General features: G+C 39.6%; 1 protein-coding gene across 1 annotated transcript; it reads left to right on the forward strand.

Annotated features, from left to right (window-relative positions):
* Positions 1-1,926: 1,926 nt before the first annotated feature.
* On the forward strand, positions 1,927-26,119 carry KNL1 (kinetochore scaffold 1). Its single transcript, XM_075755648.1, has 25 exons — positions 1,927-1,991; positions 2,414-2,453; positions 2,691-2,750; positions 3,279-3,340; positions 3,837-3,892; positions 4,354-4,393; positions 5,696-5,733; positions 6,076-6,128; positions 7,485-12,746; positions 13,530-13,674; positions 14,651-14,718; positions 14,846-14,944; positions 17,527-17,642; positions 18,457-18,547; positions 19,541-19,657; positions 20,273-20,360; positions 21,092-21,160; positions 21,451-21,490; positions 21,608-21,709; positions 22,147-22,247; positions 22,536-22,604; positions 22,750-22,859; positions 23,316-23,434; positions 24,688-24,810; positions 24,922-26,119. Exons 1-25 carry the CDS (start codon positions 1,957-1,959, stop codon positions 25,025-25,027), a joined length of 7,209 nt encoding a protein of 2,402 aa, XP_075611763.1. The 5' UTR covers positions 1,927-1,956; the 3' UTR covers positions 25,028-26,119.
* Positions 26,120-27,721: the final 1,602 nt, after the last annotated feature.

The raw sequence follows: 27,721 nt of genomic DNA on the forward strand, positions 1-27,721 counted from the left end.
GCGGCCCAGCCCTATGGGAGCCGGGGGGCCGGGGAGCAGCGGCGGAGCGGAGCGGGAACTGCCCGGAGGAGTGCCCCGGCGGCAGCGGTACGCGTGACGGCCCCGTCCGGAGCAGGAGGTGAGAGCGGCCGAGGACGGGCTCCGGCGGGGAGAAGGTGAAAAGAGGCCGGGCCGGGGGAGCGCGGGAGCGACTGAGGCGACGGCCGTTGCCTGTCGCTGGGGCGGATCCTGCGGGGTAACGACCGGGGAGGGGAGGGCTAACAAAGGGCGGGAGGAGAAGGTCGGTCCCGCCGGGAGGCCTCCCCCGCAGACCTGGGGGAGCGAGGTGGAAAGAGGGATGAGCGGCGTGGAGCCCCGGCCTGAGGAGATTTCGCCTGGGGTGGCTGGAGTCGGGGACGGCCTCGAAGCGTGAGAGGAATCGCCTGGTAAACTGACCGAGAAATGCAGTCCTGACCAGTGCGAAGTAATTCCCGTTTGGGAAAACATCGATATAAGCGATACTGAGGTGTAATTTAGCTTTTGGCGGTCGTTCTGGGCAGCGCTCCCAAGCTGTCAGCCCTGTCAGGGCGGTAAAGCAAACGCCATGGGGGAGCGTGAGGGAAACGGCTTGAGAACAAAAAGGAATCGCAAAGAGAGAACAAATAGATTCTTACTCTTAAAGAGGGGGAGGACTGAGGAGGGCTTGGGTTCATGAATGAACTGAAACAAATTCATGGAATGATTCTTGACGTTCACAGTGTGGAACTGGGAGATACTTCGTTACCAAGTATAAGAATAGAAAGAGATGCTTTTTCATAAATAGCATAACAAAGCGTTATGCCATATGCTTGTAGGTCAAAGATACGTAAATAAGTTCAAAGAAGGATTCCAGAATGACTACTGAGCGCGTTGATTGGGATGTGAATTCCAGACTAACAGACCTCCCAATACAGACTCCTAGCAGACTAAACGGGGCCGTCTACAGCCAATGTCTGTTCTTCCGCTCTTCTCTAGACACCTGCATGTGCCGTCTTCTTCTGTGTCACGTCTTGTTGTGTTTAGTCTGATGCAGTGCAGCAGTTCCTATGGTCCGAGTCTTCCAGCTGCCGGCCTGAAAGCAGTGTCTCGGTTTTGTTGCCTCAGAGCTGCAGGCCCTGAAAGCCAAGGCCTCTCCAGCTGCCTTTCTGACTGGTACTAATGTAAAACCGCTATGTTTTTGGTGAGAGGAATTACTCTGCAAAAATAAACCAAGAAATTAATAAAGTTCATTTCAGCAAATCAGCTTTTGTGTACAAGTACGATGTCATTCTGGAAAACTCCTCTGGCTCTTATTTGTTATACTTTCACATGTAGTGGTGTCTTTAAAATAGTGCTTTTTTTCTGTTTAAGCAAACAGGAATTTACTGGGGGAAAAAAGGTGACTGAAGTTATGAGGAATATTAACCTGGTGTTCAAAGCCCTGAATTTTTTGTGGTTTAGAAGAAATGTTAGGCAATATTAAGTCTGTGTTAGCACTGGCATGCTGACAGTGCGGGTTAATTCATTTTATCCCCTTTTGTAACTTTTGATAAGTGGTGTAGTTCTCTGTGCTAGTGGGAGCTATTTGCATTGCCATCAGATATTCTTGGAGTGGGGGGAGAATTGGTGATTGAAAAATTGTCTTGTGTATCAGAGCAAACTAGCAAACTTTGTATTGTATAGGGTTTGATCACATTTATCTCTAACACTTACCAGAATCTTAACTTCAAATAAAAGGACACCTACCCAGTAAGAGTCTTAGCACAGTTTTTTATAATATGATATGTAATAGAAGATGTGGACTTGAGAGGCCTTTTACACTTCAGCGTGTTCCTGGGAATAGAGAAAGATGGAGAGAAAAATTATAGTATCTAAGGCTAGTATCTAGTTGTGGTTGTATGCAATTTTCTTACTGAGGCTCATTACTATTTTTGGATTTCAGTACTGTATCCTTCAAAAATGGACAAGATTTACACAGACCCTAACTTGGAAAAGTAAGTGAAAACCTTCTAAGAATTTTATTGTGGTATAAATATTATCATTCAGAGGCAATTTAATCCCTGCATGCACTTCAGCATCTCTTGAATGAAATGTGTTTTCCATTGTGAAGAAGAACAGGAAATTTCTTTGGCTGTGTGTAGGAAAGCTCTGAGGAAATCTCACAGCAGTAGATTGTCTGGAGACTAACTGACCGTGGGGTTTGGAGGGCAACCTGCTGAATTTTCAAAATGTTTTTTTGGGAACTGGTGCTGGAATGATCTATTCCAAGCAAGCTTGTTTATTTTTTTAATTTCACACTCGTAAAAATAATGGAGAAATCAATTTATTAACCTTAAAAAGGTAGTAGTACTGTTCAAGAAATACATCTGGGTTCAAGTTTATGCCCTAATACCCATTTCCCTTTTTCCCCCTCCAGTGATAATACAGAGCACATCAGAGGGAAGCGACTGTCCTCTGTGAGTAACTTAAGGCATTTCTCAAAAGAAAACTGCGCGAATGAGGGAAGGAAAGAAAGGGGAGCTGTAAAGAGGAACTTGTTTTCTCATTGCAGTTGAAGAAAAGCATTCCAAAAGCACAGAAAGAGCCTATTGGATTGATATGACTGGCTGGGGCACTGGTGGCTCTTGCAAACTCACTCCAGCCAAGTCATCACTTCTTGTAGTTATCTTCTCAACTATTATATTTTCTTTTAGATTTTAAAGGCTCCGCGAAATCCTCTTGATGATCTGGGAAATGGGAATGAATTGACACAGGTAGGTCTACTAAGTCTTTTCTTGCCGATGCTCTTAACATCTTCAGTTTGCTCCTCAACTTGTTGCTGATTAAACTGTGTCACTAGAATAACACAGGTGCAAAAACTTGTAACAACTGCTCAGGAGGATAGTGTTTGGAGGACTACTTAATAAGAAATCCACGAGTTTTTCTTATACTTCTATTACATCAGAATATTTCTTCTATCAAGAAAAGAGGAATAAACAGAGATTAAGAGGCATAACTTGGTCCTGCTGTAGTCCCTTTGACTTGAAGTTTGATCCACCAGTCTACAAACTGGTATAGTCAGTAAGATGGTTTTACATCTGGAAAAAACCACCAGCCTGCCCATTAAAGAGGGTTGGTAAATATCTGTTGTACTTGTTGGACTCATAGATTATTATTTGGGGGGGGGGTGTGGGGTGTGTTTTGGGGGGGTTTTTTGTGTTGTGTGAAAAGCTATGCTTATTGTGGCTTATGGGATAAGAACAGTTCCCTGTATATCAAAGTGTTGTGTTCTTTATTGTCAGGATATCAATATAGAAAAACGTAGGAAAAACTCCCGCCGTGTCAGCTTTGCGAACACCATAAAGTAAGTTGGATCTGAAGGATGCAGATCTACATCTTTTATGTAAGCGTAAAATGCAGGCTATAGGTAATAATCTGGTATCCCCTAAAATTGCTGTTTGCATGTGTTTGTGAGTATCCCGTGACAGCAAAGTGGTGACTGTTGTTACATTGAGCTGATTTTGAGCCCCAAGAGAGCCATTTTTTCATTTTCTTTTCCTAGCCAGGAAAAAAAACCCAAACCCCAACCGTTTCAGTGAATTTAATATCATTAAATTTTTTAGTGTTTTCCATCTTAAGTATGATAATGGCATCTTCCTGCTGGAAAATATGGTTGGGTTCAGTAAGCTTCTGGCTTTTGGTATGTCATTTCAGAACATGCCATGTGGAAAAGATTGAAATTAGGGCTGATTTTTTTTTTTTTAACTTTGGTTTTTTTTTTTCTTTGCTTCAAAACAATGGTCTTGTGTTTTTCAAAAACTGGGTTGTTTACTGTTTGTTGTTTGGGTTTTTTTCCTTAGCTGCAGAGTCTTCCAGCGGGATCTTAAGAATAACACGGCAGAGACAGAAAGTACAGGTAAAACTCCATTCTCTTCTCCTGATAGGATTCGCAGACTATTAGCAACAAGATTTTAGCCTGAATTTAAGAAGTCAGGCCTGTCAGTCACGGGTAAGGAACAATATAGTCGGCTGTTTATCATGGACTGGCCGAAAACCCATTAGCTACTGGTATTGTGGACCTTGTAGCTCAGAAAAGGAGTTATTTTCTTAGAGAAAATGCACGTAGAACAACATCTGCCTTGGGGATTTAAATGAAAAGAAGGCTGGGCAGAATGTCATATTCACTCTGTCAAAGATTACCTAGGAAGAATGCTAATGCATTTCCAAGTACTTTGCTTCTCTGGGGTTTTGCCACGATAAGACGGCACATCAAGAGTCAGGACTTCAGAACATTCTTTTCTGTGCAGTTCACTTCTGTCTCTGAATGGTTTGATTATGCTTCTCACATTGTAATGTCTAATTTCCTTACAATTTTAGAGTGTGCAGCAGATACGAGGGATGATGTCCTGCTTAATCAGTAAGTTTGAAAAAAATTCCCATGATTATAGAGTTTTGTCCTGCAAATACATTTCTTCACATGACATACAACCATCAAAATACTACTCCTTGAAGAAATCTGGCATACGTATTTATCTAGATGTAAAATTGCTCAGTGCTTTTGATTGGTGAAAGAAGGGATACAAGCAAAGAAAGCATATAACCGTGGTGGTCGCTCACAAAAAATATAGCAGTTTCTGAAAAACTGAGCAATTATGGCTTGAAACTGCTCCCTTCCAAAGCTGATTGTTTGGGAATGCTTTCCAGGTGTCCTGGTTTTTAGCTGGGATAGTTAATTTTCACCAGAAGCTGGGAGGGTTTGCAGCCAGGAGTCTACCCTTGCGTTTTACCTTTTCCTTCTGATTTTCCTTCCCATCCCACGAGGGGTGGAGGGGCGAGCGAGGCCGTGTGGTGCTCAGCTGCCGGCTAGGGCTAAACCACGGCACCAGGAAAAACCTACCAGTTTCCATATCTGATAGACATAGCCTTTGATATTTATCACCAGGACTTTTTCCCTCAGAGGTAGGTAAAGTGTTAGTCTGGCCTCAAAGTTCTTTTATCTAGATAAAACACAATGATGGGATTTTAAAATTAAAGTAACCTGGTAAGGCAAATAACAGATTTAGACAATTTCTCTGTGTGAAGAGGAATTTCTTACCTTTAAAATACATAGCAAGGAAACAGCTTATGTACAATTGTAGTTAACTCATGCTTTTAAAGGTATCAACCCAACATAGTAACATATATACATGTGTGTGCGCGCGTGCACATATATATAAATAAAAATCAGTACTCTAGCTAAGGTTTCTTGGTCTTGAAAGAGCAATTGTCAAAACAGTGGAAAGCAGAAGGCATTAAAAATTAGACAGAAAACCACACAAGTTGGACGTTGTATCTGGCTTTTTGTTTTACAAAGAAATGATTTCATGCTTTAGGAACACAGCTTCAGTTTCCCAGAGAGAAAGGAATGACTAGAAGTGGAAGGTCTGAGTTAAAAATAAAGAATTAATCTTTTCTCTTCTTTTACTTGTCACTGAGGAATTACAATGCCATCTGTATGCTGAACAGTGGCTTTGTGGCATGCTAAGGTGAGAGAATCTCAAGGGAAACTAAGATTGCAACTCAGATTAGAATATATTGAAGACACATATGTAGTGTGTGGTATCTGCTGCCCAGTCCCGTATGAGCTATGCAACAGAATTCCCTGCCTTTTCGTTATATTGCTGAAGCCTTCTGTCTTGAAATCTTTTAACAAACTGCTTACCTCACCCACCTTTTGTAGAAATGAAGAACCTGAAGCTGTTACATGTGAGATCACTGGTGAGTTTGGAAACAGATTTAATAGCAAAATGACTATATTCAAAACTACTGATTCTGCTTGAGTAATTTTAACCTGCCTAGAACAATCTCCCTGACCGAGATGACTATTGCATGAAGGGGCTTTGTCCCATAAAGGTGTTTAAGGCATTGTATTGCAGAAGCATGGGTAGCTCTTCCACGTGCTGAAAGGAACATGGAAAATATTTTTCAGGACATGTTTGGTTTTAATTGTACTTACTTACTCAGTGGTATTTTTAAAATGAGTGTATAGATCTTCAGCTCAGTGGATAAAATAATAAGAAAATAGCACAACAAATGGATTATTTCCTTTTCTTTTGACAGGGATGAACACTTTGCTTCATGCCCCCATCCAGGCATTGGTGCAGCAGACTGAGGTATATGGCTTTTATTTTTTTGGTGCTGAAAATATCAGTGTCCAAAATATACTCCAATAATTTGTGTAGTAAAGATGAAAAATGTAACTCAAGTGCCTAAAAAATAAATTCTTGCATTCACATAAAGTTCTTCTGAAAGCTAATCTTCTACGTTTTGAAGTATTTTCCTAACCTTGTAGGCATTATACTGCAGTATTGATACCTCTTGCTTCTAAAATTGCTTGCTAATTTTTCAGTACCTGAGCTAGTTCCTCCATTCTTTTCAATTCTTATCTGAGAATATGCAAAGGAGCTTATGTTTCAGAGAGGTCTGGTTATGTATTTTTCCTCTGCTTGTGTATTTTTTCTTCTATGGGTTGAATGGATATGCAGATATGTACTCTTTGTTCCTGCTGTTAAAAAGCTTTAGACAAATTGCAATGATTAGCATAAAAAGGTAACTGAAATTCTTCAGCTGAATCAAGTGATAAAGCACAAAATTCTTAGCTAAGACCTTCACAGGCACAATTGCACAGAAATCCCGATCTGTGGCACATTTCAGTGATGAAGTTATGGCACTGTGGTGTTAAACAAATCCACTGTCAAAATGGTCTCCCTTACTGCAATGGCTTCCGACTCTTATGTCGAGTGTAAAGATAGGGCTTAAAAACATACATTAGCTCTTGTTAACAAATGTTTAAAAAAAAACCTAACAGCAAAAAAAGCAGTTAAAATCTAGTGTGGATGAGAAGATATATACCATGAGGCTATAAAGGTCAGGTCAAAACTCTGTCTCTCCTTGTTTTGGGTAACGTATATGGTTGTGCTTTTCCTAGTATATTTTGTTTCTTGCATTTATAAAATAGCATATGTAATTTGAAGTAAACATGAAGCTGTTCTTAATCAGTATATTCATTATATTGGATAAAATAGTGTTATATCTTGTTACTGGCCAATTTTTTCCCACAGCTTTAAAACTGTAAATCCTCTCTATTAAAGAGACTAAAATCTACCTAGTCAGTGCTGGAAAAATCTCTTAAAACTTCCAACTTATCCATAAGACTCTGTAATTGTTCCATGCTTACTAAGATATTCCTAGATGGGAAGTCTTTGCCCAACAGTAAAACTGAGACACATTCTTTCAAAAAAAGCCATTTAAATATGATACGCTCTAATATTTAAGTCATTGTGCTTTTCTTGAATGTGTTATTGCTTGTCAAGGAAGATTGAAAGCAATATTTAAAAAAAAAAAATAGTATGTAAAGATAGAGCTATAACCCTAGGACTGCTTTAGTTGACTTTTGTTTTAAATAGCAAAATCCATTGTATCATTTAAGTGTCAGTAACTGTAATTTCTTGCCCTTTTTTTTTTTTTAGTGGCATGATGCAGACAACGCTATTCAAAGAACACATAGGCATGACACCACCCTCATCTTTTCAGATGAAAATGAAATGGAGATGACAGCTAGTCACACTGCAGTGATTACACGTAACCTGAAAAACAATCAAGCTGACAGAACTGAGAAAATAGATATCACATCATTTCTGGCTGGGTTAAACTCTAACAATGAAAAGGCAGAAATGAGCAAAGAATTTCATTTTTTCTCTGACCCTACAAACATTTCGTGCCCATCTTTTGAACAGAAGGAAGATGCTACTACTGTAAAAAAAATAAATTTCAATGAATTTTTGATGAGCTTGAAGTCAAATGAAAAGGCACGCAATCCTACTGAGGGACCTGAAAAAGAGAATGTTTTTTTTGTCCCTTCGCAAGTCCCAGAAGACATGGCACAGTCCTCGGTGGAATTGGTATATTCCCATGAACCACTGGACACCTGCAATGTAACAAAAGTCTTTAGAGGGCAAGATGATGGAATGGAAATGACAAAATGCCAGGCATCTAATGTTAAAGCTATGTTTTCTGGTATTTGTGAAGCTCCACCGGAGCAATTACTGCGTGCGGATGTTACTGAGGCATTCATAGATGATGGAATGGATATGACAACTAGTCACACTGCAAAAATGTCTTTTCCCTTCGTTGGTGTCGAGAATCAAAGTCTAAACTTCAAAAAGGATTTTCCATCCACAGAGTTCGATAATTCTATATTAAAGAGAGCATCTAATCAGCACTTAATTGTTCAGCAGGACCCTCAACTTTGTACAGACAAAAAAATACTAAATGTTGAAGACAGACGAGATCCTACCATGGTGCGAACTGTTAAGCAAGAGGCCAGAACAATGTCTGCCATCCCAGGATCTGTTTCTTCTGAGACTGTCTTCCGAGGTGAAAAAACTGTTGTGTTTTCTAAATGTGATGACATGGAAATTACTGGGAATTATACAGACGTAATCTATAATGACAGTGCCAAAGAAATGAACAGTTCACACCATAAAACTTTTGGAAAGCCAGTTAATACAAACCCTTCACTAGCAGAAAAGAGACGTCCAGCACATGGTGAGAGGGACACTACGAAGAGTCTGATGTCTTTAGATAATCGAGCTTCATTGTCATATAAAAATAGCGCACTTGAACTATCTTTAGGCTCAGGTGAACGAACTGAAAAAGTGACTCAGGATCACGGGACTGCTTCAGTGAATGTTGGCTTTGAGTCCTGTACGAATTCAGTGTCCAGTGGTGTTTCTAAGGGTAGACTTCAGCACAGACAGGCAAACTCTCAACTTCTTGCTCTGCCAGGTGAGAAGACAGTAATATTCTCAGGAGAAGATATGGACTTGACTAAAGCCTGTGTTGTCAGGGATGATGGAAAGAATGTTGAAAATGAATCTCTTGGTGGAGTGTTCATCTCCGTCACCTGCAGACCTCATTCTCTTGATAACACATCTACATCTCCCAATTTAAATGAACAGGAAGAAATGGAAATAACCAAATGCCATGCTGCTGTTATTGATGATCAAAGCAATGGGATAATTGCAGAAGCAAAACAAATGCATTGTAAAATAATTCCAAGAAAGAACCAGAACAAAAATGTCAGTGAAGCTGCAAATTCTTTAGATACGGACAAGGAAAATCTTGAGGTGATCAGTATCAATGGGAATATTAAAAGAAGCCAGGCCATAGAAATTAATACTAAAGATCTTGAGATATTAATGGTTGATAAGCAGCTTGGAAACCCAAACTTTCAGGCACGTGGTCCAAGTTCCTGTGCAAAGAGCATGTGTTCATTACAAGAGCAAAAGAGAGAAGTCCCTGAGAATATTGTCACTGACACATGTGCGTTCATGTCTTTGCAAAGTCAAAAAGTTGTTGTATCTCAACCTTTGGGAAAAAACTTTCAAAATGCTTCAGTTTCCTGCACAAATGACAAACCAGGCATGTTTTCAGATGATCAAAGCATGGACATAACCAAAACACATCCTGCTGCCTTTGATGTTGCTCCTATTAATACAGTACAAGAATACGAGAATAATCGTAATCAAAATAATGTAATATCCAAGCAGCTGCAAACCCAGACCTTCCAGTCTTCTGGTAGTTCTGGTGTAGACATCACAAGTCAGACTGCAGTGATGGAACGTGGGGATTTGAAAATGAACACAAATAAGCAAGCTGTTACTCCTTTGGCTCCAAATGGCTCATTGATTTCCAGTAATGAGCCCGCTCCCTCTGGAATGAAAGGAAACAAACAACTTGGAACAATATTAGGAATAAATGCAGATTGCCCAAACGCTGACAGGCAAGAGAAACCCCGTACTATGAAGTTAGTAAACAAAATATTGCCAACTCAAGTAGATTCTGAGAGACACTTTTCAATTGGTAAAACAGTTTCTTCAGAAGTGGATTTTAAAAATCTTCTCTCAGCTGACAGCCTGCACTTGAGGGGTGCTGAAGAGCCGTCACTAGCCAATACGTCTGAACCACATCAGGGAGGTTCCCAATTGCCTGCGTTTTCAGAAAAGTCAGTTGTGTTTCCCTCTGGTGAAAACATGGACTTGACTGGAAACTGTGCGGTAATGGTTCCTAATCACAACGTCAATGCTGTCTTATCAGAGAGAAAAGCAGTACCTGGGTACCTTGTTCAAGATGAAAATAAAATAATATTCTTTAAAAAAGGGGTCATGATGACAAATAGTCAGGAGCAGCCTGCGTGTGATGCGTACTCCTTGGAATCTGGCAACAAAACATTAACCACGACTGGCTTAAAACATTTGCCTTTTGCAGGTGAGAAAACTACCATATTTTCAGAAGAGGCTGATATGGACATCACCAGAAGTCATACAGTTTCAGCAGACAAAATAATTTTGCAGTGTAAAAGTTCAAATGATGACATACCCTTGATTTCTGGAGATAAAACTTGTATTTTTACCTACAATGATGACATGGAAATAAGTAGACTCGATACTATTGCAGTTGACAAATCTGTGGAAAAGGCTGCATCTCAAGGGATGCTTAACATGGCTAAAAGGACTGGAAGGAAAAGCTTGAAGGGAACAACAGGGGAAAAGACTGTTTTATTTTCACTGAACGATGAGAATAACGACATGGAGATCACACAGAGCCATACGGCTGCAATAGGCCATGAAATTGCCTCGCAGAATGAGGGAGGGCTTCATTCTGTCTCTTCAGCTCATCCTGTTAAAACTGCTCTGCTCACAGGTAGCCAGGCTGACATGGACATTATGAAGTCTTGCTCTGCTGATAAAATGACCGTAAAAGTTGTATGTGATGATAAACTGAACTTGGGTAGGGAAGCTGGACAGCAAGCACTTTCAAATAGCAAAGCTACTGTGTTTGCTGTGGATGATATGGAGATCACTGAAACCCACAATGTAGCTTTGGAAGAAAATTCTCTGCAAGGTAGGCAACCCAATCAGCCTGTTCCTTTAACCTCCACGATAATGTTTACGAGTTACCAGGCTGACATGGAAATGACCGAGTCTCACTCTGTTGAGGGAAGTATCGAAGGAGGCTTTTGTGAGGACAGATTACACCTGGCTAGGCAGGTCCAACAGGAAGCTATTTCAGATAGCAAAACCGTCATTTTTACTACGGCTGAGGATATGGAGATCACAAAAACTCCTACAGCTGGTTTCAGTACTGAAATCAACGTACAGGACAGAGTGCCCATTCCAGCCACTTCTGCAGTTCCTGCTGACAAAACCATTGTGTTTACCCACAACCAAGATGATATGGAAATAACTGCATCTCATACTATTGCTGTTAATAACAATATTAATGGATTTGAGAACCAAGAAGTGTCACATGAAAGCACTCAGGGACCAGACTTGCGTAGTGAGTTGTTGTCATCTTGCAGAGATGAAATAGATTCCTCCCATACAAAAGACCTGCATGCTGAGTATCATACAAAACGTAAGGATAAGCCCAGCATTCCCCCTTCTGCTTCATCAGCCTCAGCATTTCCTCATGAGAAAGGAGCTGTCAAAGTCCACAGTGGCACAATGCCGCGTTCCGTTTATTCCGTCTCACTTCCAGAAGAGACTATGGATGTGCGGGCACCACAGGATCTTGACCTTCCCACGGATACTTCTGTCCCGGTAAACAGTGAGCAGGATCTCATACCCCCAGAAAACCCAAAATCAAAGAGAGTGTCTTTCAAGCTTCCAAGTAACAGGCCCACGGATTGCAGCGAAGAAAGTGGCGATTTGGTATCCCGTGTTTCCCTTCCCATCCAGCAACCAGATTCTTTGACGGGGTCTCCAGACACACACAGTACTCGGAGAAACCACACATTGCAAGCTGATTCATCTAGAAATGAAGATTCAGCTACAGATTTAAGCTTGGCCGGAGCAAACCTTGTTACAACTTCTAACGAGGAATCAAAGGAAAATAAGGGGCTGTCGGCTAAAGGGGAGACACCTCCAAAAGACTTTCAAATAAACTCTGAACAAACCAAGCAACTTCTGGTCAGTGACAGTCCAAGAGATCAAATAGATCCCACTCTTGCACCTGAATTATCAGGTATCTTAAATGTTTGTTCAAAACTGAATAATATTAGAAGGAAATCTGTAGCGCTCTCCATTTCTGAAACTGCTTTTTCTGACCAGCTGCCCAAATCATCAACTCAGCCAGAGAATACCTTGAAGTTAGGAAAAAATACTGTAAATGAACCAAATAATTCATTTAACACCAAAGAGCAGGAGAACACGTGTCTTGAACCTGGAGCTGCTCCCATGGATGCAAATTTGGGCATGACACTTAAGGGTAGATATCAAGGAATAAATATCCCTCTAGGTATCTTCCAGCCTAAATTACCAAACAGAAGGACTCCTTCTGTTTCTAGTGTACAAGACATAAATGCAAAATCTTCAGACAAAGGAGAAGCACCAGTTTCAGAAGTAAGTGTAAACGCTGGTGAAACCCCAGGTAACCAGAAGTCTAGTAGGCAGAATTTCAGCCCTTCTCAGTTTATAGCAGAAGAATTTCTTCCTGTCTGCCTAGAAGAAATGGATTCAAATGAATCTGTAAGCTCTGAATTCGTGGAAAATGCTTGCAACGAGATAAGCAAAAAACAAATCTCCCACAATGAACAGAATCAATATGAAGAGACAAAAACTTGCAACAACACAAAAAGAGCTTTGGGACTAGATGAGGAGGATCTTCAAAGTCCAAAGAAGCTCAAGAGGGATGAAAACTTGGATGGTGAGGCCTGCCAAGGCTTGCAGGTGAGCCTAATCGCTCATTATAAGGATACAGATGAACACTAACAGGGCTTCTGTTTAAATTTTGGGGTGTAAGCAGAGCCATTGGTAGGCTTTCTTGTTTCTCTTAACCACCAGTTTGCTGTCATTTTGCTATGTTGTCATCTGTATTTTTCATTGTTCTGCCAAAATAGAAGAATCAGGTTGATGCGCGTGACTTTCCTGAACCATGCAAACCAGACAGAATAAGGGATATGTCAATTTAAGTAATTGTCTCCATAGTATCCTTTTAATCCTTTCTCGACTAACTACTCTTAGTCCTCTGAACAAAACTATTGGCTTCTTGTTGCTTAGGTACAATGATAGAGTAATGCCTAAAGCAATTATTTAAAATCCAAACAGGGATGTTTAGTTTATATTAGGGTTTTTATAGACAGCACAAATTGCAGCTGAATCACAAAAATCTGTGCAGATATGGAACATTAATCTGACCTTAAAAATAGGTTTGTACATCATCAGTAGAAACTTTCTAGTTCCAAAAGCTGGAAGGGCGTGCTGTGGTGGCTACTGCTTTCTTTGAGAAATGAATGAAGGATTTTGCAGCTTTACTTCCTTTACGTCATTGTAGGAAATAGCTTAACTAGCCATACGCTGGTTTGTCATGCTGATTAGATATAAAATGTGCTGATACTAAAACCAAAACAATTCTGAATGCCAAGAAACAGCTACAATAAACTACTGATTGACTTACTCTTGGTTTGTTTCATAAAACTCTTTTAATTTTTTTTTTAAACTTGCTAATATTAGGTTACACTTGGCGCTGTGTCTCGCAGCCAAGTAGAAGTTCACGAAGGAGAAGATCCTCCAAATCTATCGGCTAAAAGCCCTGATTGTACTCACGCCAGCACCAGCTGCTCTCTGGATTCTGTTAAGGCTGACACAGAATTAACCAGTAAGACTTCCTTTGTGGTAATGCTCTCAAACACTGTTGTTCTTTATGCTTAATCAAGGAAGATCCCCAACCGTACCATGTATTTCATCTGGGAAGGGCCGTGAATGCCTGTTGGCACACCTTCCTACTCGGTGTGCTTTTACGTTCTGGCTAAGGGTCCACGCTGTTCAAGGAAACCTGAGATGGGAAGAAAAAGGAGCGGAATTTCAGTATAGCTTTGTTTTCAGGGGCAAGTTGGGCTGATGAGGCAGTTTAGTTACATTAGAGTGGAGCAAAGCCCCAACTCAAACTCTGCTGGCCCAAAGATGATTTTAAGCTGGTTCCGTGCAGAATGAGCCAGCGTGTCTTAGCACTGCGCTCTGGGAAAAAGACTCCTCAGGGACAGGCTCTAAGCAGGTTCAGCCCCCAGGTTTAATTAGCTCTTGCTAATTAGCTGTTACTTAACAATGAGGCAGAAATTTGCCAACCATCTGACAGGTGGTATTTTGCCTCAATTTACAAAACCAATTCCAATTTTGGCCTCCTGCAACTGGGAAAGCATATGCCTTATCCAGTAGAAGCTGGGCTCCTTCCTTTGAGTGAGAAACCAGCCCTTGTTGGCTCAGAACGCAAATGCCGTGTCTTTACCTTGGATGCTTGGTCTACATAGGATGCCCTCTATGAACTAGTTGGAGTCTCTTGGTTTTATTACTTCTTAGTATGTTACATATGGCTTCCCTCCCATAGAAAAGTGAGTTCTGTCATTTCATTACCACTCTGACACATATTTTGTTTTACATTAGATTTTTAATCTAGTCCTCATTATTTGTCCCAATTAGTTGTTTCCTCAGTTCCTTCATTCAGCACTGGAAACATACATAAAGGTCAAGCTCTATATTAAAATTGCTTTTTTTTTTTTCTAGAGCTTAGGTTCATATTTCCATAAGAATATTATTAACCCCAGCAATATCCTTTTTTTTTTTTTTTTTTTGGCTAGTTCAGCGAAGCAGTCAGATGGAGTCTCAGCTTCTCACAGACAGCATTTGTGAAGATAACTTACGGGAGGTATGTAAAGAGCTGAAAGATGCTAGCTTCTTGTCCTAACAGGAAAAATACTTGTGTCCTTATATACAAGTAAGCATTCTTGCTTGAAAAACGTACTGATCTGTATGTTTTTTCCTAATCTCTACAGAAATTTCAGAGTGGCGTTATCACGGTTGGGGAGTTTTTTACACTTCTTCAAGTCCATGTTCCAATTCAGAAGCCCCGGCATAGCCATCTTCCAGCCAATGTGAGTATCTGTCCTTTGATGTGCATAATATAATTGACCTTAAATTATAATCCTTTGTCTTTTTTTAATCAACTAACTGGTCTGTATTAAAGGCCTTTAAATGAGTTAAGACAGAAGTCAGTTCCACCTTGAAAAGTGTGTTAGACACCACGTGCTTCTTCTTGTCTCTTTGTCTGTTCACCTCTAAGTCTGATGCTTTTTTTACCTCAGTACTGAAAAACAGAATAGATTTCAATCTCTTCATGAAATACCATATATTCAGGATTATCTGTTCTTGGATAACTATGGTAATTCTTGCCTTTTTAACTTGTTTTAAGGATGATAAGTTTGAAAGTAAGAATTAGAAGCTCAGTCTAACCTTTTTCACTTTGTCTTTCTACTGTGTCCACCAGCCACTGAAATCAGAATCCTGAAATGCTGCTCTGCCTCCTCCTACCTGTTCTACTCTCTTCTTCATAAGTGCTTCACCATTACTATTCTTTATTTCTTCCCCTTAAGTCTGTTCTGCCTGAACTCAGTTTCAGTATCCTCACCCTGAAAGGTTTCTGTTGAGCTCTTGCAGATATGGGAACAACTTCTTTTTTGCCTGTAGACAGGTACCGCTCACCGGTAGGAACTTGATGCTGAACAAGGCAATAAGCTTACTTCACAATCGTCCTGAAAACAGGGTCTTGGCATTTGCTTTCAGTAAAAGCACCTTATTTTCATATACAAGCTTTCTTAAGACTAGTGTTTCAGACTTGCTTATTCATACACATTTGTGTAGCCAACTGAATTTCTAACTGTAGGCTGGGGCTGGTCTCTGTTACCTGTCTGGGTTTCACAAATCATCTTTATAAGGAATGGTACATAATGAAGTTGTGTGAATGAGCTGCTTAGTTTTCTGTCTGTAGGTATTATACCGACATGGAAAAGTTTTAAGTTTCATAAACAGAGATAGCTTGTTTGTAAGATTGCAATGTTTAGCATTTATTTAATGGAAGTATATGGGGATTTAGTTCAAATACTTTCATTTCTTGCTGCTTACTGCAGTTTCTACTGGCACAGTGAACAATGCAGTGAAGCAATGGAAGAGCCATCCTGGAAAGTGGAAAATCTTAGCAGTGTCTGCATAATTTTGACACTGGTTGGGGAGTTTCTTCTATGCCAGAGCTTATTCTCGAGTGCTGGAGAACTTTTCAGTAGTATGTTCAATGCTAAGTAAGTTCTAATGAGATGCAATCTTTCCCCTTTCAAATGGGTAGCAGGACACCTGTTTTGTTTTGGTAGGAATTGTTAGTATGTCTTTATGATAATAAGCGTAAGAGTGAAGTAGGTGCTCTGTATGAAAAGGTGCGGTCAAGACCGTATTCGTCACATGGAAAGTGGTATATTTGTGAAAGTTCTTTACTTGTGAAATTCATTCTAGTACCTCAGATCAGTTGAAAACTGGCTCCTGTACAACGAGGTCTTACTGCTGTAAGAAGTCTCATTGTCAGGGCAAATATGCCAGTAGAATATTCACATTAGAAATATAGATATGTTCCTGGAAATAAGGACTGCAACTGTGGGCCCTGCTTTGTTAGTTTGCAGAAAGCCAGTGCCCGCGGCTGGTTTGATATGCTTGTGGGGCACACATAGTGGTGTGGTCTTCTGCCTACCTTCATTGCATCACTGCTGACTGAACAAAATGTCTGTGTGTCGACTTCGCAAGAGCGAATGAAAAGTCTGTCCGTTTAAAGTTCTTTAAAGCAGTTATGATAAAAGAATGAAAACTTATTACAAAGAATCACAGCTAAATTAATATAATTTCTATTGATGAAATTGCATCCTTTATGACTTTTAAAATATCTTCCATTTTTATTAAAATGCTGTACTATCTTAGTTACAGTTTAGTTTACACTTCCAGTTTGCAAATTTATTCATCCTGAGCTGTCCCAAAATACTCATCAGGGTTACAAAGCTCTGATACCATTCATTAGTAACTGATCTCTGAGAAAAGACAAACATCATCCCCCAAAAGCCCCTCAAAGCTTTCTCCAAAGGGATGGAATTAATGTCAGTTATTTATGTGCTTCAATATATAGGTAGCTTGCTGAAATACCCCTGTCATATTTATTTGATGTGCTTAAGACTGTTGAAAATTGGGAACTTGGATTCTGAATCAAGCACAGCTATCTTGTTTTGTTCTAGAGCACTCTTGTTACCTAGATAATGTACATCCATTTTTCCAGTCTTCATCTAAAAGGAAGTTAACCTCTTCCCATCTTATTTATTTTTTTCTGGAGCTGTAGTGCTGGGGCATGTCTCCCAAAAGGAAGTCTGTGCTCAAAAGTGAGGAAACATGGGGCATGGAAGCAGCATGAGCTATCTAAGATTGTATCACTAACTTGTCTCAGAACAAAACAGGACAAGTCCAGAATGAAAACAATCATTTAAGTATGTCAGGCTGCCTCCATTAGGTGTTTTTTTTTTTTCTTTTCGTTCTGCAAAAATATTCTGGGCCTTTTGCTGGTTTCTGTACATTAATTGATTGGAAGTTACTGTTTCTGGAAAAATATGCGTCTTTCTTTTTCTTCACAATTCTCTCTGTTTTTCCCCAGTGTGCCGTCAGCGTACCGCCTACTCCAGAAGACCTCATTTACAGCCAATATGTTTATCGCCCGAAGCTGCGGATTTATGAAGAAGATTGCCAGGCCCTTTCTCAGATGATAGATGAGTAAGTGTTTTTTTCAGTCACTGAGTATATTAGTAATTTTATTTTTCAGCTCTGGTTGCATGCAAAGTGGCCTGAAGAAAGTTAATACATTGCATATGGGAAAAATAAAAAATGATAATCTTTTTTTATGCCGGTAGCCAGTTTATTACAGATTTAGACAGTATAGGGCTAACTGTTGGGGAGGACTTGTGGTTATGAAGATAATTAAAGTCTGATTTTCCTCAAGTAATCTATCTTTTACTAATACAGTGCTTCAGTTGCACATCAGAACAGTTAGAGTAAAACTTTTTAAATTGCATCAAAAATGATCAAACATAGAAAGCAGAATCATAAAAGGTTACGATCTGCTTGTTCCAATTTTCCAGTGTTTATTAGATTGGAATACAGTTATATGATTTATTTTCTTATCTGAAGGACACTTCTAGTCCGATTCATTATGCCTTTTACAATTTATGTGCAAAATCAGGTTTTATGATAAAATTAAAAATCAGTAGTTAGGCTTTCCCAGCCTCATTAGCACCACTTCCTACTTTGGCTCTCTAGCTCTCCACCTCCTGTCCAGACCTGCCCTCAATAAAAAGACTATGGGAAATGAATTTTGCATTACGTGCTAGAGTTTAACAAAGATGGCCCCCATTTAATCACGGCTTTAGAGGGTCCTGCCAAGGTGTAAGACCTGGCTTAATGAAAATACGTACATTTCCATGTTTTCATTGGAAAAGGGGAATGAATTGTATAAATACCAATGTGCAGCTTTATGTGCTTGGTGCAGTTGCAACAAGACTTTCTTTCAACCTTTTTTTCCACATTTCAGGTTAAAACAGTACGCAAATGTCCAAGATCAACTCCTGGTGAATGTGAATAAGAGTTTGTGGGAAGTAATGAGAACCTGCTCTGATGAAGAGGTAATACTACATGAAGAAATAATGTTGTTTCTTACATAATGAAGTGAGGTTAATTTATGTATTCAAATAAAACAAGAACCAGAACGGTCACAGAATAACAGTAGGCAGGTAGGTGATACAAGGCAAAATATTTTCTGAATATAAGAACTTCAGTATGTCAGAAGAATGCAAGAATATGTGCCCTGTAAAATATATTAAGGATAGGTCAAGAGATTCTGTTTTCCGTGGTTCTATTTGATAAAAGACAGTATTTTTCATAGTTCATAATTAGAATGATACAAGATATCACTAAGGCTAGGTTATTAACTAGATTCAGGAAGAATTATACTTACGACCAATGAAAGCACCTAAAACACTTAGTGAAGAATAACAAATTTGAAAGCTTATTAAGCAAATCTCTACACACTGCAATTAGAACGATACTAGTGGAAATAGGCGGATAGCAAACAGTGTAGGAAAAAAGCTTTTTGTACATTCCTCTGGGGCTTCTGGATTGACAGCTGTCAGAGAAAACATCAAACTGCATGATCTGTAGCTATGTTCTGTTAAAACTAGTTTTGGTTTACTTCTTGTGGTTTGGGTTCTGCCTGGGCTTCCGCGAGCATTTCAGTTAGCCTCCTTAGCACTACTGGGGCAAGTGTTCAAACACATCTCAAACAGCTGGGTGAGTCACATCTGATCTACTGACTGAAGGTGCTCTGGGCTTTGGGGAAAGCATCTCTTTAGCTACTTGGACAGCTCCTATTTGAGTAAAGCTCTCATTGGATCTTTGCGAAGAAAAACAGTTACTTGAGTAGGCAACTGTACTTGAATTAACAGGGATTGTCCAGTCTTAAATTTGATTGAATTTGTAAGTGTCATGTAATACTGCTAGTACAGAAATGGGATATTGGGAGGAGCAGAGAAGGCAGAAAGAGTCTAAAGGATCGATTGAACAATCTTTTATTGCACATTCCCACTCACTTTCTCTTCTGTATTTTCCATTCATGGCAGCTGAGGAGCTTTGGAGCAGAACTGAACAAAATGAAATCCTATTTCACCAAGGAGAGTAAAATCTTGGCTCACAACGAGAAGGTGACATTGTACAGCAAATTGCTGCAGAGTGCACAGGTAATGTGCCACAAGGCTGCAAAGATTTAGCTTTAAAAAAAGGAACTGCTACCATAGACATCTGTCAAGTTTAGGAGCCTAAGTATTGTATGTAAGCACACGTTCTCTTGAAAGTTTCCTTCTTATTAAACGTGCTTCCCTTTTATTTATATGCAAATGTAAAACATCCTGGGACAGTGACTTTCTTGCACTTACACTACAGGAATCTTCTGCCTGAGGGTTTTGGCAATTAAAGAGTGAAAAGCGGGAGTATTAAAGGAAATGTCATCAGAAATTAGCGCATTATACTGCAGTAACATCAGTATTAGTAACTAACAAGGAAATGCAGAACTAATGCATTGTGATAGGTATCAGAAATTTGTATGTATTAGAAGCTCTAGAAATGTATTTATTTCCATGTCCTATCTCATCCCTTCATAAGAAAAGTCATTAGGAAGAGACATTGTTAAGTACCTAGTACTTTCTTACGCATGGTCAGTCTGCTCCTTTGTTCTAATGACAGGTTATATCAGCTTCTTTAGTTTCTTAGCAAGCAAAGATCCACGTGGTGGTCCCAGAAGACGATTCCGCTTTTTAAAAAATGTCACTGACTCAAGTACAATTTTCCCATCTTAGGAACAACATGGAAAGCTACAGTCAAGAATAGAAAAGGTGGATGAACTGCTGAAGGAGGCAGAGAGCTGTCTTGTTGCTCTGGAGGAAGGTAGGTGTTTCCAAAGCTGTGACCAATATGCTGATTTCTGTGGTTATCTGCAGAGCTGCTGTTTAAATGGTCAGTTCACAATTCTGTGTTTGGTACTTGCTTGGAATTTTACAAACCTTTGTTACAAGTTAGCTAACTGCCTTCATTTGTGTCTGCAAACGTGTTAGTGGAAATCACTTACACATCATATCAAAACTTGGAGTGTATCTGCACTGAAACACAGAATTATAACCGCAGCCTATGAACGTGTAAGCAAGCTGGCTGAATCTGCTAGCGAGATCGGTCCAGGTGCTGGCCACACGCAGTTGAAAATGGCTGCAAAGCCTGCCAGCAGTCCTGCAGGTAGGCACGACTCAGCTTTGCACTCCAGGCCATACTGTTTTCAGCATCATAGCTGGGTGGTCTAAAACTTGTTGGGCTGCCTTCACACGAGCTGCAGTCAGTACTCGGCATTGCTGCATAACGATGCTCTGTGTGTTTTCACTTTTCTTCCAACGCCTTAAGTAGAAATCAAATTGCACAGTAGCAGCTTTGAAACAATGCAATAAGAGTAGTCTTCCTTGTTATCTGTTACTTTTTTGCGGGTTTTGGTAGATGCCTTCCCAGCTTTTTGTACATTTTTCTTAGTTAGCTTTGAAATACTAAGATTTATAGAACCCGTCGACAAATAAAATAGAATCTAAGTATTGAATCTGGGAGTTCTGCAGAGACCTGATACTTCTTTGCCGTAGATTCTGACTGGGCAGAACGGGAAGCAGACTGCAGTGATGAAATGGCAGCAGGGAAGAACCTAGAGGAAGGTAATGCTACCAGCTGGATGGCACTTTTGTTTTGTTTGTTACATTCTGGAGAGTGATATTCAACTCCCACCCTGAAATATTAATTCTGATATGGATGCAAACACTACTGCTTTCTTTTCTGCGTTGGATATAGCTAATTACACAGATGTTAAAGTATGAGAAGGACAGTTTTTCCCCAGACATCCAGTTGAGATCTTTCATATGTTTAAGAACGCTGACTGCAGAGCAAGTTAGGGCTTGCTGTGCTGCTGCTGCTCTCTTCTCTCATAGCTTCTTTCCCTTTCTCGTAGAGTTGGAAAGCCTCAAAGCCCAAGAAGAGGAACTTCAAAGGTAAGATCTCAAAGAGGATCTATAGACCTTCAACAACATGTGCACATTTAGGTTTGAGAGGGTCGGTGGTTTTTTAACCAGTGGGCTACATCTCATGTGCTTGGCTTACCTCTGCAGAGAACTGTCAGATCTGGAGACTCAGAATGAGCTAATGCTTGCTCAGATGAACGAGCTAAAGGAAAAAGAAAAAAGCTGCCAGGAACTCCTGGAGACATACAAGTAAGGAAAAGACTTTCAGGTTTTATTTTTATCAACTAGTTCTGGGGCCTTTGTTTTTTGTTTTTCTTGTTATTTGATTTGGGAAATCTTTGATGCCCATCTCCTCGCAGCCTAGGATAAGCAATAAAGCCTCAGTGAACTTGTGTGTGTGATGCATTGTTTTTTCTATCAACAACTTTGCAGTGATACTCTACATTCAGTCTTTCTAGATCCAACTCTCCTCCAATTCCACAATGAACATTTATGTAAAATGAATACTATTATGCTTGCATTCCCAACAGATTATTACATTCTGTTGGAAACCGAAAATTTCACTGGTATATTATGTGGTAAAAGCTGCAAGTGCACTTAATACTCTGATCTTCATCCTTCACACAATTGTATTGGTTGGTCGGTTGAAACTTAGGGTGATGGTGGTTTTCTTCCCCTCTTTTTAGCTTCACTGAGTGGGAGATTACTGAATGGAGTGAACAGCAAGCAGTCTTTAGTTTTCTTTATGATTCTATTGAACTCACAGTTGTGTTTGGACCCCCAATAGGTAAGTCACAAAATTGGTAGGTTTCTGTTTTATGAATTTGAAAGGTTAAATAGATAATAGAATCCTGAAGTTTCTATATTTGTGAAGATCTGCTAAAAGGAAATAGAAAACTTACCACAGTGGGAGCATGTAAGCTGAGAGAGGTGGCTTTGAATATGTTTACAAGTGCTTTCTATAAAAATTCAGAAAAGTACGTAACGAATGGCTGTTTCAGAAGAGGAAGAGCTGTAACTCCAGAACTAAGTATGGAAATAACTACTGTTTGGGTTTTTTTCCTTTGCTTCTCAGATGGTGATGTTTTTGGTGAAAATCCTTCCAGAAAGATAGCTAGCCTGGACTTTGAATCTCTCTTAGATGGTAAGATTTTTCAAGTAGCTTGAAAGTAGCTGCCCTGGTTATCTGTTCTTGGGAAGACATCTGTAAAATTGTGGTTTATCTGCTAATGCATTACTACGCGACTTTTAAAACATTTCTGGTAACATGTTTTTCTTTCATATTACAGAGGAGAAAGCTCCACCCTCCTCGTGTTTAGTCCAAAGACTCATCTTCCAGTTTATTGAAAGTCAGGGATGCTGGCAGGAAAAGTGTCCCACGCTGTGCTACTTGCCCCAGGTAATGTCCCAGGAAAGCCCCTGAGACTCCAGAAAAACACTAAATCTTTTCTGTCATAGAGAATAGGGCTGATACTGAGAACAAAAACATCTTAATGAAAGCTTCATCAATGCAAATCAAAATCTGCTTCACAAATATTCTGAATATCGGGTTTTTTCTGCTGGTAGAAATTACAGAATCAAGCTGAATGCCATTCTGCTTCCTAAAGGATGAATGGTTTAAATTGCCAAGCCAAACGTCGAGTTCCTGCATGTCTCTGTATTCCTGTTTACAAAGCTTAGGGCAAAGAACGTATTATTTGTTGTTATGCTTGTACAATTTCATTTTCACATCCAAACTGAGAGAGCAGTTACTACTTTTTTTTGGTATACTTTCTAGCATAAACTGCATTTTCAAGTGTCACATAGTTTACCAGCCTGAGCGCCAATGGGACTGCTTTTCTGATTGCCCACTTAGGTTCTTCGTGACGTCTCTTTGGTGGTGAGTCGTTGCAAGATCTTAGGAGAGGAGATTGAATTTCTGGAGAGATGGGGTGGAAAATTTAATCTTCTGAAGACAGATATCAGTGACACAAAGTGAGTAACTTCAGATGGAGTTCACACTGGTCTTTCAGAGAGCGTTTCTAGATAATCAGAAACACTGAAATATTTTCAATCTGGTTTTCTTGAAATTGAGATTTTATGCAACTATTTTTAACACCAATCTAATTTATTTTAATATGTTGCTCTGTAATACCCAAATGCATGGAAATTAAGCTGTTCTTGGATTCAGCCACCTCCTTACTATCATGTAATCTCTCCTTCCTTGCTGCTTTCCTGTTTGACTTGACTCTCTCACGTAAAACTTTAGGCCAGAGTGTAGCAATGCAAAGGAAACAGAGCCAAGAGTTTACCTGTAGCTTAGTGTTTGTTTCTTTTAATCTTCTGTTTGCTTCAGCCAAGCAGAATCAGTCGTTGAAGGACGAATGCACTTTAAGTTTATTTTCTTTAGTTTTCATTTTCTCATACTACTTCCCGATTTTTGTGGCATGTCCCAATGGAAGCAGATAAATACTACTTCACCTTATCCTTTTATTATTGATGTAGATCCTTAACTAAGAAGTGTTCTGCATGCCTTGATGCTGTTCCCATAGGTTATTCTAATTTTGTAGTACCCTTTGCAAGAGTGGTGGTCTACTACATGCCAAAAATCCCATAAAACCTATCTTTAGTTACGTCAACAAAACAGGTGCGGGGGCAGCCTGTGCTCAGGAAGTTGCAAACGGTGGGAGATTTACCTGGAAAATACTGGTATTGTGCTTGTTCTAGTTTATACTATCCCAAAGCATCTACTTCCTGGTCCTTGGTGATGGTCCTACCCGTATTTACAATAAAATTCCACCCACATTTTCACAGACAAGCGTACAGTGCTAGACAGAAGTCTGGCCTGCTTTACTTAGGGCTGGATTCATGAAACTCTTAGAATTACGGAATTGGAGGTAAATCAGCCCTACTTAAAACTTCAGCTACCTTGGAATATTTTGTTAATTAGAAAACATGTTTTTATTATTACTCTATATTCTCCCATAATTTTTGAAAGGTTCTGTGAATTGTGTGTATTAACTTTTTCTGTGAGGGAAGTTGGGGTTTTGTATTCTGTTAGAGTGCTGATAGGATTAGAGTGGAAAGGTTCTTTCAACCTCTTTTATGAAGTTACTGTTAGTATATGCTGGAACTCCTTAGAACTTACTGAGCTCCTTGCATCGATTACAACATTTGTTTTTACTAATTCAAAGGCGGTAGCTGGACATTTGTATTGATCTTTTTGTTTGTGTTTATTTCGCATACAGAGTGAAGCTTTTGTTCTCCGCTTCCACAGCTTTTGCCAAGTTTGAGTTGGCCCTGTCTCTATCTGCCGACTACCCGTCTGCCTCACTGCCTTTTACTGTCCAAAACCAAATTGGGAATATTGGGTGAGTTGATCAGAAAGAACCACCCTGTATGACCCAAGTGTCAAAGCTAGGGATGGGGAATTAAATGTTCTGTATCCTCTCAAACATATGTGATGATTTTGTCTTTCCCAGGGAGGAGGAAATTTCTGCTGTTCTCTCCAATGTACCAGTTGGTTACCACTATCTGCGGAGAATTGTCAGCTTGATTCATCAAAATTTGCTCCAGGACCCCAGATGATTCACTAGATCCATATGCAGGACTGAAGGAGTCAGACTTGGATATTCTTTGATTTTAGTCTTGTAAGAATTCAAGCTATCTCTCACCAGAATGAGAATGCTGTCAGCTGCTCAGCTCTTTAGTCATCTTGTCTAATAACTGGTTGATATCCAGGAGGATTGGTGTAGACCACAAGTTTTTATAAAAGCAGAGGTCTCTTAGGAGGAGAGGGAGGAACTTCTTACGTCCTTTACAAATTCAATTTCCCTTTTATCTTCTTTCAGTCACTGGTGGTGTTGGCCTCCTTGTATAGTCTTTCCTAGTATGGATATTCTTCTGACGTAGCATGTTAATTTTGTTCTGGGTTGATTTTCGGAGCTCTTGTATACAACAATGATGAGTACGTTCTAAATTAACTGGAATTTACTTTCACTATCATTACTTCACTCCTGCATGGCTTTTTACCATATCACATCACGTTTGATTGTTACCAGTTTCCTGCAACCCCTCCCAAAACATAGAAAATATAGTCCTGTTTCTGATTAAGCAAATACCTTTAATAATTAACCAGGTGGCCAAAGTCAGAAGTACTTTTGTCATGAAGACTAAAGATCCCCGTGCTTGACCATAGACTTTGCAGTGTAACAGACTCAAAGCCATCAGGTTCCATCTGTGAGATTCTCTCCAACTGCAAGTTCGATCTGATATTCAGTGTCTCTGTCCAGTACAACCCGTCTCTTGGTTCTGGTGCGTTGTCTGAGTTTGTAATGCGTTAGAATTTTAGTGAGGAGCCTGAGCTACTCAAATGTAGGAGGTATCTGTAGTATCGTTGGTGCGGTCCAGATTGCTTTTGTATATATTCTGTATATTATGTAGGTTGAGCTGTTGTAACCAGCTGTTAGCTGATCTAACCGAAATTGAGTTCATCGTGTAGAAGTGCCTACCGTATCTCAACTGTCCGGTCTGTAGGCAGCTGCAAATTTCTGTATCTCTGTAAAATATGTTGAACTTAACAATGTTTTCATATGTTTAAGTGTTTATATAATTTTGTCTTTTTACAATTTTTCCTTCTATTTGGAAGGTGGAAGTTCATTAAACATTTGAATTACTGCTCTTCCTTCTTCAAGTTGTGATTATTGGCTGTTCTGTTTAAACTTGTGACTGTAAATTTGCCTACTACTAGTGAAATAACTTTGTCAGCTATTTGGGAGGACTTTTCGTAGTATGAACTTGGGGTTTGGGTTTTATTTTCCCCTTGCATTTCCTACCATTAGCTTTCTATGGCCTGGCTTTTGCAGAAGGTTTTTCTTTTTTCTTTTTTTTTTAATTAGGGAAATAGCGCCTAAGTTGCAAATGACTTGGGTTTTGTACCTGGAATTACTTTTAAATTTCCTAAGGTCGTTGTATCAGCATCGTTAACCAGAAGAGGGTGCTGCAGCAGTACGTCATGAGCATTATCAGCTTGAGCTTTTTCCTTCGTCTGGTTTAGTTTTCTTTCAGCATATTTACAAGCTAAAGAATCTGATAGCTATGGAGACTGAAGTGAGTTTTTGGTAGAGTTTGTTATATTGCTCTGGATATTGAATCAATGCAGGAGATGAAACAAAGCAAAACAAAGCCATGCGTTTGCAGTAGAAAAAGGGGATTAGGCAGAAATTAAGCAGTTGCAGTTTTGTATTGAACTTGTATTTGTACTTGACACTTATTTAAACTCCTCTCAGGGCATTAGGACTTAAAGATCATAACATCTGTCATTTATGGGACTTGATGTGTTACTGTTAAAATCTTCATCAAGATAATGTATTTACAAAAACTTTATTATTTTGCAAGCCAAATTTTGATGAGAATGCCATTACTAAAGCTTCTCACACACAGTGCTTATTGTAACCATTGCTCAGTCATGAAGCTGGATGTATAATATTAGAGAACTCTTCTTTCCTTCAACAATCCACTGCGCTTCATGGACTAAAGCTCAGATTAGCTCTCGTTATGGCTGTACCACTTTTAAGGATGGGGGAAGAGGTAAGGGAGAAGAAATTAATTTCATTTCAAGAATTAATTTAAATTTCTAGGAAAAAAGCCTACAGATGATGATTCTTGTTTCATATTTGATAATACTAGCTGTGAAAGAATGAGCACTATCATGTTTTCACACTAATACAGCTGGAATGTTGTTTTGACTATGGCTTGCTTTATTATTGGTATCCATGAGTCAATCATTTTTTTTTTTTAGTGCCCATTGGTTTACTGCATTTAATTTAAAGCACCTGCCCTTGCTAATTTGGAGATCATCCATGAGCACTTAGGCCCTAGCGTTAAGTATGAATCCCAGGAGAATGTCAACCACATCCAAGTTTTAGTGTGTTACGGGGAAAGAACCTTCGATGGTCCTTCAACATTGCTAACCTAAGACTGGTATCTTTCTGCATATAGAAATGCAAACGCCTCTTGTGATCTCTGTTTTGTCTTCTTAAAGGCCTATGAAATTCTTCAGCTCACTGGCAAAAGGTTAAATAACGAGGATGCAAATTGTTGTGCATCGTTAGTAATACTCTGCTTTCATGTTCCCACCCTTAGTTTTCATGGGAAACATTCCAAAGTCTGGACAGAAGACAGGAGTGCTAGTGGAGAACGTATCCATTTGAACATATGGCAAGGCTTTGAGGAACGTCCACACGTAAAACGAGTGAGCGATCGGTTTTGCAATTTGGAGTA

The sequence above is a fragment of the Balearica regulorum genome, chromosome 5, assembly GCF_011004875.1.
Source record: "Balearica regulorum gibbericeps isolate bBalReg1 chromosome 5, bBalReg1.pri, whole genome shotgun sequence".
Lineage (NCBI taxonomy): Eukaryota > Metazoa > Chordata > Aves > Gruiformes > Gruidae > Balearica > Balearica regulorum.

Excerpts from the sequence above, each read along its gene's own strand:
- KNL1 (XM_075755648.1), top strand. The coding sequence starts at position 1,957 with ATGGACAAGATTTACACAGACCCTAACTTGGAAAA. Across the intron at positions 3,341-3,836 it reads AGCTTTGCGAACACCATAAA|CTGCAGAGTCTTCCAGCGGG; the intron begins GTAAGTTGGATC and ends TTTTTTCCTTAG. Across the intron at positions 21,491-21,607 it reads CAAGAAGAGGAACTTCAAAG|AGAACTGTCAGATCTGGAGA; the intron begins GTAAGATCTCAA and ends TTACCTCTGCAG.